At 39.0% G+C, this 14,461-nt stretch overlaps 1 protein-coding gene across 1 annotated transcript in view; it reads left to right on the top strand.

The window, feature by feature from the left end:
• Positions 1 to 219: 219 nt before the first annotated feature.
• Positions 220 to 14,461, top strand: part of Tax1bp1 (Tax1 binding protein 1) — an 85,535-nt gene continuing 71,293 nt past the window's right edge. Inside the window, exons 1-2 of the mRNA XM_004839499.4 lie at positions 220 to 378; positions 9,142 to 9,310. Of these exons, the coding sequence (XP_004839556.1) occupies positions 9,149 to 9,310 (162 nt within the window). The 5' untranslated portion in view covers positions 220 to 378; positions 9,142 to 9,148. The remainder of the gene's footprint in view (positions 379 to 9,141; positions 9,311 to 14,461) is intronic.

Below are 14,461 nucleotides of genomic sequence, written 5' to 3'. Positions count from 1 at the left end.
TTGCTGGGGAAAACGCCAAGGCCGGGGAAACGAGAGGAGCACCCAAATAGAAGGGAAAAGCCGGTGGGACCGCGCCGGGTGGTTCCTGAGATCTCATGCCGAAGGCACGCCGGGAAGGAGTTGCGGCGGACACCGCTGAGGCTGCGCAACGGAACCGGCGGAAGGGGCCGTCCCATGGACGGAAGTGACGTGACGCCGGCTCTTGGCTCGGAAAGGAGGTGTAGCTGGTTGGTGGAGGGAGGTGGAGGCGGAGGCGGAGGCGGAGGCGGAGGCGGAGGGGCTGGCAGTGGCGGTGGCGGAAGAGGTTCGGCGGTTGATGGCGGCTCAGGGTTGGAAACCTGTCTAACATTCCTTCTAGACCCGGGAGTCCTTCACTGGGTAAGGCCCCTTTTCAGCCCGCCCCACCGGCTCCTGGCGGAGATGACCCCAGCTAGAGCTCTTTCGGGGCTCGGGCTACGCCCCTCACCTCCTAGAATCTGGGGCTCAGACAGGTCTGGGGAATGTTCTCCGTGGTGACGACGCTGCCAAATGACTATGCTTTCTTTCCCAAGGACGAACCTATCTTCCCAGGTAGCGGTAGGGACTGGTGCGTGGGCGACTTGTGCCAGCCGTGGAGTTGGAAAAACGACGTGTGGCTCCTCTACGCTGCGGGGAGCCCTGTGAGGTCGGCCTTTTTGGTTTAGAGGAGGTGTACGCGACGGGACCCATTTGGCTAGGGGCGACTAATGGAGGTGACCCTCTGGGTGCCTGAGAATCAACTCTAGGGTGACCTTGTTTTCGATACTGAGGATTGAACCCAGGGCCTTCGCATTGTGCTATATCCCCACCGCTTTAAAAAATGTTTTTATTTTGAGACAAGGTCTCTCTTGCTATCGCTGAATTGCCCAGGCTGGGCTCGAACTTGAGATCTTTCTGCCTTAGCCTCCCAGAGAGCTGGGGTTACAGGCGTGCTTGAGCCACTGGCTGTTTGGAGGTCAGTGTGTATTACCTGCGTAGGTAAGCTTGGGAAAACATGTTAGTGAAGTTGGGGAGGGGAGCTTAGGCCGTCCTCTGCGTGCCAAGCCCAACTGTTTTGGTTTGAGTCGCTAGTGGCGAAGGAGGCGGAGACTCGGTGCCTCGCCTACGTTTCTGGGCCGAGTGGAATAGCTGTGTTGGTCGGATCTCCTGCTTTATCTGGGTTACAGGATTAGCTCTTCATATTTTTTTTTTTTTTTTTTGAACCCGGTATCGAACTCAGGTCCTTTCGCTTGCAAGGCAGGCAGCGGAACCACTGAGCTAAATCCCCGGCCCGGCTCTTCATCTTCTTGTAAAGTGCTCTCCCGCTGGTGCTTGAAGAAGTTTTAAAGAAATGTTCTGAGAAGTGTCACATCACTCTTTGGCTACTCAACTTTTAGATTTCAAAACTCTCCACCCCCTTCAAAACAAGCCGGTCCGCGGGTGGTGGACAAGTCCTGACTGGCGCTTGTCGCTCTGAAAGTGTTAGTACTTAGTTGGTGTTTATTTTTCTGCGGGTAAATACGCATTACAGTTTGTTGATGAAAGTTTTGTTGAAAACGCCGTGGCGTTTGGCTCCATACATATATTACATTTTCGGGCCAGGGATTTAGCTCAGTGGTTCCACCGCCTGCCTCACAAGCGCAGGGTCCCAAGTTCGATCCCCGGTACCAAAAAAAAAAAAAAAAAAAAAATCAAAAAAATTAAATGATCACTTGAATAACATTGAAGCGGACTCTTTCTCAAAGTGGTGTTCTGTTGTAGTGAAGGGGCTCAGCCGGAGGACTCTGTTCTGTTCTTCTCAAGGGTAAACATAAACCTACCGTGATGCTGGTGAAAATCCTCGGATTTGGCACTTGACACATTGTAGTTGAAGATTTTGTCCCGGTATTTCTCAGTGTTCATCATTGACTCGCTACCCTTTCCAGCCAAAACAGTTTGTTACTACTTCTTGGTTTTGGTACTCATCGTGCCTCCTGCAACCAACCAATTAATGACGAACTTGAACTTGATTTTACCACTGAACTTGATTTTTTGAAGGATTATTTGATTACTCCAAGAAAGACTTGTTATTAAGCCTATTATTTATTTTTGCAGTCTGTTAAAATTAACTTTTTTTCTAGTTAGGTTTTTTGCGGTACTTGGGATCGAACCCAGGGCCTTCCCACTGAGCTACATCCTCAGTACTTAAAAAAAATTTTTAAGGGCTGGGGATGTACCTCAGTGGTTCCACCGCCTGCCTTGCAAGCTAAGGACCCAAGTTTGATCCCCGGTACCAAAACCCCCCCCCCCAAAAACCAAAAAACCTGCCTCCTGCTTTTGGGCTGGGGATTTAGCTCAGTGGTTTCGCTGCCTGCTGCGCAAGCACAAGGACCCGAGTTTGATCCCCAGTACCAAAAAAAAAAATTTTTAATTTTGATACAAGATCCACTTAAATCTCTAAATCACTGCATCACTCAGATTGGGCTGGAACTAGCCACACTTCTGCCTCAGCCCCCCTGAGTGCTGGGATTACAGGCCATGCCCCACCATGCCCCACTTAGTCATCACATTCTTAAACTTCACCTCTCTCTTTACAGTTATAATTGCAGTTATGTATGTGAAATTAAACCAGTAAATACCTTCTCCATAATAAAAATTATAGATAATTTGCATTTCTAAGTTTTAGCCTTCAGTGATAAGTATGTATGAGAGAGCCTAACTATGCTCCTATACTTCTCAGGGGAGGATTGTCTCATTTATTAAAATTTTTTTTCATTTATTAAATTTATTGGAGTTTGTTCTTCTGGAATGGATATTACTATGTAAAATTTGGGCTTTCTGCACTTATGGCTTTTTGAAGTTTATTTTGTTCCAAATCTTTAGAAAAAGATAAAAAAATTTTCCCCGTCAGTATTTATGGGCCAAGATTTTAGAGACCAACTTTTTTTTTTAAGTCTAAAACGTAAACAAAAGTGGTGTGGGTAATTTCTGGGCAGAATGTAGGGACACTCATTGCTAAAGGATTCTGGAGATAGGGATATCTGCAAGAGTATGATTACTCTTTGGGGGCTGGGAGCTTTGCTTCTGTCTCCCAGAAGGATTACTGATAACATTTTTCTGGAGTAGAGGTTTATAAACCAGTTAAATCTTTTGTTTTAAGTATAGTATGAGTAATTGGAAACTATTTGAGTCCCGGACATTATTTTTCCTTCAGATGTTTATGTGTTCTATAGGACTGAATTTTGGAGATAATTTCTAAAGTTCATTTTTCCCACCATGATGTTTAAAACCTTTGTTAATTTGTTCAACCACAACCTGAATTAATGGCAGTTTTAAAGGCACAAAGTGTTCATATTAAAAAGTGTGTTGCGTTTCTTTTGCAGTGGGTGATACATGGTGTTTTTATTACTAGTCTGCTTCTTTATTTGCTTTAGTTTCACTAGCTTTATTATGAAAGATTTCAAGAGAAGAATGAACAGTCAAATGAACTAAGTTTTTGCCAATCTTGTTTCATTGCCCTCCTAACTCCTTTGTTTTTTTCCCTGGAGTTTTTTTTGAAGGGAAAGCAGGTTTATTATCTCTAGCGGACCCAGTGGAAGTCCCCTTCTGGGGCCTAAGCCCCACTTCTCCATTTGTTTCCCTGGAGTTTTTAAAGCAAATTCCAGAAATCAAGGCAGTTCATATATAATTATTAGCTTAGTATCTCTATTAAATATTTAAAGGAAAAAAGCTTACTTTGACTTCATATACATAATATGAAGTATTTAGTGTGGTCTATTTTTTTTTCTTTTTTAAAGTGTGGTCTATTTTCTAATAAGTTGACAAAGGCTTTTTTTTTTTCTTTTTTTCTTTTTTTTTTAGTTTTTTGAGACAGGACCTTGCTTTGTAGATCAGGCTAGCCCTGAACACACTATGTAGCGCAGACTAGCCTCGAACTCTCTGAGATCCTCCTGCCTCTGTCTCCTGAGTGCTGGGATCACAGGTGTGCACCACCACTCCCAGCCCAAAGGCTTATATTTTTGAGTTAAGTTACAGCATCAGGAGCTGCTGGAAAAAGATCACTATACAACAGGCAGATCTGTTGGGGGTTTGTAAAAGTCCAAGAAGAGAAAGTACAGATAACTTTATTATCTTATTGAAACCCCTCCCAATTTATTTTAGCAATGTAGTTGAGTGCCCACTACATATTATTTATCTTTTCTTTAGATATTTCCAAAATAACAAAATTGACCAAAGACTTTTTAGTTTATAGTATGGCACACATGAAGGGATTCTAGAGGAATTAGAATTTTAGGGACTGTAGGAAACCTGGAAAAGGGCACTATAGCCAGTATGTGTATGCATTTCGAACATTGCCTCCCAGCTAAATGTGTCTGGCCCTTTGTTTCCTGGAAAATTTGACTTGTCCTTGGTGTGCCATCTTACTGTACATCTGTTTCTGGGGCTGCACCTTATACAAACTGGGAAGTTCTTTGTGTGGTAAAGCTGCACCTTGCCCTTCCCTTTCTGTGTAGGGGCTGTATTTCTCCTTTCCAGCTGAGATGAGGGTTGAACTTTTTCTCAGGGTGTTAGTGAAGCTACACTTCCTGTCATTTACCACAAGGTGATGCAGTGACTTTGCATATTCCTCCCTGGGCCTTGGCAGGTGTGTGTGTGTGGTGCTTTGGCATACTTAGTGAATTCTAGTGTTTTTATAAACTATTCCATCACTTCGCTCTTTCTTACCTGTGGGAGGAGTGAACCAGAAGAATGGTGTAGGAAGTAGAATTTTGAAAAACTAATTTAAAAGGGGTTGATGAATGATATAATTATTTTCGGAATACATTCATCTATGTTACTTTTTTAAATAGCTATAAGCTGTAGTGTAATTTAAAAGTAAAGAATAGCAAGGATAGTGGAATGATATTTGTAAAATATTTTTACAGTTATAGCATTGACATTTTTCAAATACAGTAGTTGGAAGTGTTGGAGATTGATATAGGCTTACTGGTGGGATTACTGCAAACTTTCTTCCTCTTCAGACTTATAATCATCGCAAATACAGAATATCGGGGGAGAGTTTAAAAATAAGATTTTATGGTCTTAATATGGTCTTTTAAAACAATATGTACTTATAGAATTTAAAACAACAGAATTCTTTCACACATACTCATCAGTAAAGACTATATGATATGATGCATATTTTTTGAGTCCCCCCCCTTTTTTTTGGTACCGGAGATCAAACTTGGGACCTTGTGCTTGCGAGGCAGGCAGCAGAACCCCTGAGCTAAATCCCTGGCTGTTGAGTCCCTTTTGATGCATTTAAGATCTGCATGTTTATTTTCAAATATACATCTATACCTACTTACTGTTTTAGTTGTTTTTTTTTTGAACCAGGGAACAAACTCATGACCTTGTACTTGCAAGGCAGGCACGGTGCCAATGAGCTAAATCCCTGGCCTCTATTTTATTTTATTTTATTTTATTATTATTATTTTTTTTGGTACTGGGGTTTGAATTCAAGTCCTTGTGCTTGTGCAGCAGGGGGCACAACCACTGAGCTAAATCCCCAGCCCGATGGCCCCTATTTTATACCTAAAAAATTTCAACGAAGTAAAAGTGTAAGGTTGGATTATGGATTTTAAAAATAAATGCTGTAACAGATTAAGCAAAGTTTGAAGTCCACTGCCTTGTTTTATAAGCAAATAGGTACAGCCATGTTGACTTAGTTTATTTTAGGAAACAACATTAAATTTTTAAGAAAGCTTCATCATTAAACAAAGTTTAAAAAATTTTTTTTTCAAACTACTTTTAATTAAAAAGGGGAAACTTATTCTCAGTCAGCTTATTTCTTCTTTACTGTATAGCTTTCTCAAAGAAACCTAAATACTAACTTTTTTCATAGACAAATATTACAGATTCACTTAACCCAGTTTTGATATATCGAAGAGGTTGGTTTAATTGATTTAGCTATAGTTTTTCCTATTGGTGTCTTATAACTTTATTATTTTTTTTGTTTTGTTTTGTTTTTGGTACGGGGAATCGAATTTGGGACCTTTTGCTTGCGAGGCAGGCGCTGGAACCACTGAGCTAAATCCCCAGCCCTCTAACTTTATATTTTGTAAATTTTTTTGCAGTACTAGAGATTGAACTCAGGGTCTTATAAGTGTTAGACAAGCCCTCTACCACTGAGCTCCCTCCCCTCCTCCATTTATTTATTTGAGACAGGGTCTGGCTGAATTGCCCAGGCTATTCTTGAACTTGTGATCCTCCCGCCTCAGCTACCACACCCATTTATCTGTAGTATTTTTAAAAAGAAACTCTCGGGCCTGAGATTTAACTCAGTGGCACTGTGCCTGCCTCACAAGCGCCTGCCTCTCAGGTGCCTGCCTCTCAAGCGTAAGGTTGTGAGTTCGATCCCCAGTACCAAAAAAACCCAAAGTTTTTTTTTTTCCTTTTTTGAGAAGCTACTTGAAAAGAGACTGTTAGTGACTGCTTTAGTATGGTATCCTCCCTGTGAGCTTAGATTAGCTCAGACAACTCAAAGAAACAAAATAGAACTCTACAGTTATTTTAGGCAAAGTTCCTCAGTGTTTAAGTGCTTCCTTTTCATTTTCATGAAGGCTTTAGTTTACTAGGTAGAGAATAGTCACAGTTAAGTCCTATGATAACAGAGTTGCTGGTAATAAAGCCATTTTGTTAGTGCAGAAGCAAAATATTGTTACTGATGTACTGTTTACCTTATAGAATCCTTACAAGCATTAGGATTATAGACAGCTAGCTGATTTATTCTATCCCAGTAGCTTCATGAGTGTTAATCTGTTTATGAGATGTCCAATGTGTTGTTCAGCTTTATTGAACATTGATCATTATAGAAGCAGAGGGAATTTCAGAAGATACTGTTATTTTCTAATGTGCTTATTTATATACTACAAACTTCAAAAATTTGCTGCTGGATGTGGTGATAGGTACATGCCATAATCTCAGACTCTTAGGAGGCTGAGGCGGGAAGATTGCAAATTTAGAGTCTAGCCTGGGCAACTTAGCAGAGTAGGCCTGCCTCCCCCGATAAAAGGCTGGAGAAGTAGAGTGTTTGCCTAGTGTGTGTGAGGCCCTGGATTCAAATACCAGTACTGCCAAAAAGAAAAAGCCTTAGTATTTCAAACAGATCTGCAAAAGAAAAACAGCTGTCAAAGCAAACTACTTTACTCTTCATAGTGACAAGGCTTCTTAATAATTGCTAAAACATGAATAGAATACTGCAAATCCTACTCTGTAGAAGCTTCACTGAGTTGTGAAGTAATTTAATTTGGTTAGCAAAATCTTGCTGTGCTTTTCCTCCTTATTACAGGAATTCTTGATAATGACTCAGAAGCAAGTGACATAGGTCAGAGTCATAGTTTCATATAGTTACACACAGTGTACTGTGGAGTCAGAGATTGTATCAAACCTGTGACATATTCTGTAGGTTGCTTTTTTGAGTAAATCCCCAGTTTCCTTTTTTTCAGATGTAGCGCACAAATTAGGGAAAACATTTGCAGTTTTTATAACTTGCAATTTTTATAATCCATTTTTACTATTCATCTGCTATCTAGTGCTTTGTGTTTACCAAACTAGTCATATACAAAATTACAAAATCTTACTAGATTTTCAAGAGTATATATTTCATTGATACTATACTTTTATTTATTTATTTTTGGTTTGGGGATTCAACTCGGGACCTTGTGTTTGTGAGGCAGGCAGCGGCACCATTCTCCAGTACTTTTATTTTTAATCAGTAAATACATGGAAAGGGTACCTGAATAGTAGAAGACAAGGTAGGATCATTAAACTCAGAATAAAAGAGTAGAATTGGAATAGATAGAGAAGAACAGATAGGCTGAGCTATTTGAAGTATGCCAGTTGATATTTTACGTAGTTTGAGAGATTTGAACAAACTTGCATCAGAAGCTCAAGAAAACAGGCTGTATCAGGAATCTATGGAAATGAAGGACAGGTGGCAGTGGAGACTTAAATTGTTGAGTTGGATCTGTGTAGTGGTTTTCTAGAGTACTGATTTTTAGCATGGCTGCATGTAGGATTAAGATTACTTGGAGAGACTGGAAGAGAGGGAGTGGGAATAAATTTACTTGTTCCTGGCTTCCACTCCCAAAAAGTTATCCTGCTTTTTTGTTTCTTTTTTTTTTTTTAAGGGCTCTTAATGATTTTAATGTGAAACTAGGGTTGAGAAATGTTAGTTCAGGGGATTTCAAACTGGGCTGGGAATGCAGACATGGAGAAGGTGTCATCAGGTTCAGTTATAAGACCTTGAACCACCAGGTGTGGTGGCACATGCCTCTAATCCTAGGGAGGCTGAGGCAGGAGGATTGATGCAAGTTTGAGGCCAGCCTGGGATATGTAGTGAGTTCAAGGCCAGCCTGAACTACATAGGGAAACTCTGTCTCAAAAGGCAAAAAGCCCCACAAAAACAAACAAACAAAAAGACCTTGAACCTAGGGAGAAGAGAAATATAGGATGGGCTAGATTAGGGAGGAAAATGGTAAAATTCAAGAGTTCTACATTGAAAGGAAAAGTTAATTGACCATTAGCCAATAAAATACTGATTTATAACTACTTATTTCTGTTTGGCTTCCAGGTTTATATTGGCAGCATATGCACTGGAACACCTGGTTCATTTGCTTTTGCTTGGAATAGAATTAGAGGGCTGGATCCCGGTTTGGTGGCGAACACCTTGTAATTCTAGCAATAAGGGAGGCTGAGGCAGGAGGATTGCAAATTGGAGGCAGCCTGGATAATTTAGCAAGACCCAGCCTAGATGGCTTGGCTTTCCAGGAGAGTTGAGAATTTTTGTTTTTTCTGAATCATTTTCTGAAGTAATTTTCTGAAGCCATACTAACTGTAGTTGTTTCTCACTTTTTTGGAGTACTGGGAATGGAACCCAGGACCTTCACACCGAGCTACATCCTCAACTGTTATTTTGAGACAGTGTCTAAGTCGCTAAATTCAGTTTGTATTTTTATATTTAATCACATTTTAAGGAAAAATTCCAATATTTAAAGGTATATATATATCTTCCCCATATTTGACATGTAAATATCCATGAAATTTGAATTAAAACACATATTTTGAAGGTATGAGTTTATTCTTAGCTGCTGTCATTTAACTTGTATGAATTACTTGTTTCAGATTCATAATGACATCCTTTCAAGATGTCCCACTGCAGACTTCCAATTTTGCCCATGTCATCTTTCAAAATGTGGCCAAGAGTTATCTTCCTAATGCACACCTGGAATGTCATTATACTTTAACTCCGTATATCCATCCACATGCAAAAGACTGGGTTGGTATATTCAAGGTAAGAAAACTTTCTGAATATGTGTTCATGTAGGTACTTTTTATATTGTTTAAAAGGTTGTAAGTAGCTTATACTACCCTTATACAGTATTAATTCTTCTTTTTTTTTTTTGGTACGGTGATCGAACTCAGGACCTTGTGCTTGTGAAGCAGGCAGTGGAGCCACTGAGCTAAATCCCTGGCCCCAAACACATATGATTTTAATAGACTTGAGTTTTTGGTTGTCCAATCTGTATAAGCTAAGCAGAAAAATAGAAGAAAGTAAGTGTAGCTGCTAGAGGTTTGAAGGTGCAGCTCAGCAGTAGAATACTTGCCTGGCACATGAGAGGCCTTCCCTGGGTCCAGTCCACACACCCACATGCACACATAGTAGCTGCTGCTGGATTACACACATTTAGCCCAGCCTGAACTACATAGAAAGACTGACTCTCTCTCTCTCTGTCTCTCTGTGTGTGTGTGTGTGTGTGTGTGTGTGTGTGTATGTATATATAACTGTTAATGGACTAAAAGGCAAATTCCCTTTCATTTCAATGTCCTACAACATTGAGCATCAAATTTTTTTTTTGTACCAGGGATCGAACGCAGGTACAGTGCGAGGCAGGCACAGTGCCATTGGGCTAAATACCTGGCCTTGAGTATTAAATTTCTGCCAAGTGACCAGGGAAGTAAAACTGAGAGAAACAACCTGTGGTTTGAATACTTTGTGATTTTTTTTTTTTTTTTTTTTTTTTTTTTTTGGTACTGGGGATCGAACTAGGGACTTTGCCCTTGCGAGGCAGGCGGTGGAACCACTGAGCTAAATCCCCGGCCCTAATTAAATTTCTTTATTATTCTTGTAATGGACTCCTACATAATTTCTAGATGTCTGTTATCTGTGTTTCTTCCAGTGTGGTCCACTCTAGTGTACTTTCATGTGGGAGCATAGTTGTAATACATGCCCATCCCAAAGAAGGCTGCCTGTTCTTCTATCTTTCCAGATCGAGAGGCGTCTACATTTATTTTTCATGTATGTAAACATGGCCCTCCCAGGATGACTTAACAACTTTTGCTCTGTTCTCCAACCTCAGAAGGGGCTTGAAACATAATTCTAATTCTGACTTAATATATTCAAGGATGGGTTGTATCTTGTCCTAACTTGTTGGCCAGTTAAGTTTTCTACATACCTGTTTTTGGTGTAACCGTCCAGCATAGATATAATAACACTCTTTTTTTAAAGTGGTACTGGGGATTGAACCAGTGTAGCCTTTACACTGAGTTGCATCCTCAGCCCCCTTTTATTTTTTAGTTGGAGATAGGGTATCGCTGATTTGCTAAGTTGCCCAGGCTGTGTTTGAACTTGTGATTCTCTTGCCTCATGTTCTGGAGTGCTGGGATTATAGACATGCCACCTTAAAACACAGGGATTCATTCTCTGAGATAGGTTGCCAGCATTTAAGCAATTGAGGAAGGAAAGTGTAAGTTACCATTATAGTCTACCAATAAGGAGCAGCCTGAGCTATTGGGATTCAGTTATCGAAAACATAGCAAGAACCAAGCATACTGTTGAGCATCTCTTTAAGCAATTTTTTTCCTCCCTCCTTTCCTCCTTCTGATATTGCCCAGTCTGGCCTCCCTCTCCCCAGGCCCAAGCAGACCTTTTGTCTCAGTCCCTCAGTAGCTAGGACTATCAGGTTGCACCATCTTTCTTTTTTTATAAGATTTATTTATTTATTTTGTTGGGTTTTTTGAGGCAGGGTCTCCCTTTGTAGTTCAGGCTGGCCCTGAACTCACTGTGTAGCCCAGGGTGGCCTGGAACTCGAAGTGATCCTCCTGTCTAAGCCTCCTGAGTGCTGGGATTACAGGCATGCACCACCATGCCGAGCTGCACCATCTTTTTTATTTTTAGTTTTTTACTGTAAAAAGAAGCACATAATATAAAATAAACCATCTTAACCATTCAGTGTACAATATAGTACTGTTACCTACATGTACCTTGTAATGTACAAGCTCTGTAACATTTTTTCATCTTGCAAAACTGAAAGTTAAAAACTCCTTTTTTCTCCTACTTTGGCAACCACCATTTATTTGCTTTCTGCTTCTAAGAGTTTGAAGTGTTTTAAATATTTTGTGTAAGTGGAATCACACCATATTTATCTTTTCGTGACTAGCTTATTTTGCTAGTATATTGTCCTCAAGGTTCTTCGTGTGTCAATAAGGTTTTGTTTTGTTTTTCTTTTTTTTTTTAAGACTGAAGAATATTCCATTGTATACACTACGTTTTCTTTAGCCATTTATCTTTCGATAGACATTTAGGTTGCCTCTGCTACTTGGCTGTTGTGAGTGATGCCGCAGTCAGCATGAATGTGCAAATTTTTCTTACAATTTCTTTTCAGTTCTTGGCTGTATACCCAGAAGTAGGATTGCTGGATCATAGATAATTGTCTTAAAATTTGTGTGGAACCTCCATAATTTTCCATAACAGCTGCACTGTGTTACATTCTCATTAGCATAGCACAAACATCCCAGTTCCTCCATTTTCTCCCTAACTCTTGTTTTCTATTTTCTTTTTTTTTCATAATGACCATCCTGACAGATGTGAGATGTTAACTTATTGTGGTTTTAATTTTGATTTGCACTTCTTTTATGAGTACTGAAAAAACATCACGTTTGTGGCCCAGGGCTGTGTGCAACCTACATGTATGCTCTCTATCATTGGGCTATATCCCCAGACCTCTATTTGTATGTTTTCTGTGGAAAAATATCTATTTAAGTCCTTTACCCATTTGTAAATTAGATTTTTGTTTTTGTTGAATTGTGGGAGTTTTTTTGAATTAATGATCGTTTTGAATTGATAATTGTATACATTTGTGGTATAAAATATTGTCTGATATCTGTACATCGTGGAATGGCTAAATCAAGCTGAATTCTTTATCTAGATATTACCCCTATATTAGATATATGGAAAATACAAATATTTTCTCTCATTTCACAGTTTGTCTTTTCACTCCATTGATTCTTTTGCTACATAGATTTTATGTTGATGGGGTCCCACTTACTTATTTTTCCTTTTGCTACCTGTGCATTTGGTATCATGTACAAGAATCATTACCAAATCCAATGTCATAAAGATTTTCCTCTGCTTTCTTTTAGATGTTGTATAGTTTCAGGTCTTAGGTTTAGATCTTTAGTCTGTTTTGAATGAAGTTTTCTATTTCTATAAGGTAAATATCCAGTTTCATTTTTTGGCATGTGGATGTTCAGTTTTATGAACACTTTTTGCTAAAAGAGACTATCCTTTCCTCATTATATAGTCTTGGCCTGTTGAAGATCATTTGACCTTATTTGTGAAAGTTAATTTCTAGACCCTTTATTAGGTTACACTGGTCTATAATGGCTGTCATTATGTCAGCACCATACTGTCTTGATTATTGTAGCTCTGTGTATATGTTTTGAAATCAGCAAATATAAGGTCTCCAGCAATTTTTCCTATCAGTGGCCAAGTTTATTTGAGAAAGTAAAAATGAAGAGTAGGAGAGAAACTGGCTCTGGAGAGTGAGATTGGGCTGAGTAAAGAGAGAATAAAAGCAGAAAGAGGGTCAGGGATTTAGTTCAGTGGTTTTGCCACCTGCCTGGCAAGCGCAAGGTCCCAAGTTCGATCCCTGGTACCAAAAAAAGGCAGAAATAAAAGTACATGTTGTGCCTGGGAAATGCAGCGTGGGCTACTGTAGAAAGTTACAATAGCCTCTGCTAACATTTTTCTTCCTCTGGATTATTTTGGCTATTTCGGGTTCTTTGAAATTCTGTATGGATTTTAGGATTTGTTTTTCTACTTCTGCAAAAAGTGCCATTGAGACTTTGATGGGGATTACCATTTTGGATAGTATAGACATTTTAACAATATTATCTTCTAAATCCATGAACTTACATTTCCATTTTTTAATATCCTCTATAATTTCTTTTATAGTTTTCAGTGTGCAAGTCTTTTACCTCAAGTTTATTCCTAATTATTTTAATGGTATTATAAATGAAATTATTTGCTTACTTTCCTTTTACATGGTTCATTGGTACTATATAGAAATGCAACTGATTTTTGTGTTAATTTTATATCCTGCAATTTTTCTGAGTTTATTTCTTAATTTAATAGTAGGTTACGTATTGTATGTTTTCTATATATGAGATCATGTCATCTGTGAAAAGATAATTTTACTTCGTTTCAGTTTGTATGTGCTCTATTTATTTTTCTTGTTTAAATGCTTTGGCAAGGACTTTTAGTAGCTAAATAGAAGCAGTGAAAGGGCACCCTTGCCTTGTTCCTGATGTTATGTGGGAAAGCTGTCAGTTTTTTGTCGCTGAGTATGATGTTAGCTGTGTTGTTTTGCTTGTGGCTTTTCTTATATTGAGGTTATTTCCTTCTAGTCCTAGTTTGATATTTTTTAAATTATCATGAAAGGATAATGATTTTTGTTGAATGCTTTTTCTGCTTTTAGATGATCATGTGGCCCCCTCCATTTCCTTCTGTTAATATGGCATACTATATTAATTGATTTTTATATTCTGAGCTATATTTCAAGAATAAATTCCACTTCATCATGGTGTGTAATCATTTTAATGTGTTGTTGAATTTAGTTTACCCATATTTTTTGTTTATTTGAGACAGGTCTCACCATGTAGGGTCAATACAATCCTTTTGCCTCAGCCTCCCTAGTGCTAAGACTAAAGGCATCCACCACCACACCCAGCTAGTTTGCTAGGATTTTGCTGAGGACTTTTATATGAATATTCAGGGATTTTTGTCTGCAGTATTTTTATATTGTCTCATTTTGGTATGAGGGTAATGGTCTCACAAAATGAATTTGGAAATGTTTTCACCTCTGTACTTTTTTTTTTAGGAATTTGAGGAGGATTTGTGTTAATTCTTTAAATGTTTAGTAGAATTCTCCAGTGAAGCTGTCTGGTCCTGTGCTTTTGTACATTGAGAGGTTTTTGATTACCGATCAGTTTCCTTATTGGTTTTAGGTCTGTCTGCATGTTTTTCTTCATGATTGGTAGGTTATATATAGATTCTAGAAATTTACCCATTTCTTCTATGTTATCCAATTTCTGGTGTAGAATTATTCATAGTAGCTTTTTCTTTTTTTGAAATAGGGTCTTACTATGTAGTTCAGTGCCCCGA

Source organism: Heterocephalus glaber, unplaced genomic scaffold (assembly GCF_053883595.1).
Source record: "Heterocephalus glaber isolate CG9 unplaced genomic scaffold, H.glaber_assembly_v1.0 deba00000676, whole genome shotgun sequence".
In the NCBI taxonomy this organism is placed as follows: Eukaryota; Metazoa; Chordata; class Mammalia; order Rodentia; family Bathyergidae; genus Heterocephalus; species Heterocephalus glaber.
Note: the sequence above shows the minus strand (reverse complement) of the source record. Positions and strands in the feature narration are given on the sequence as shown.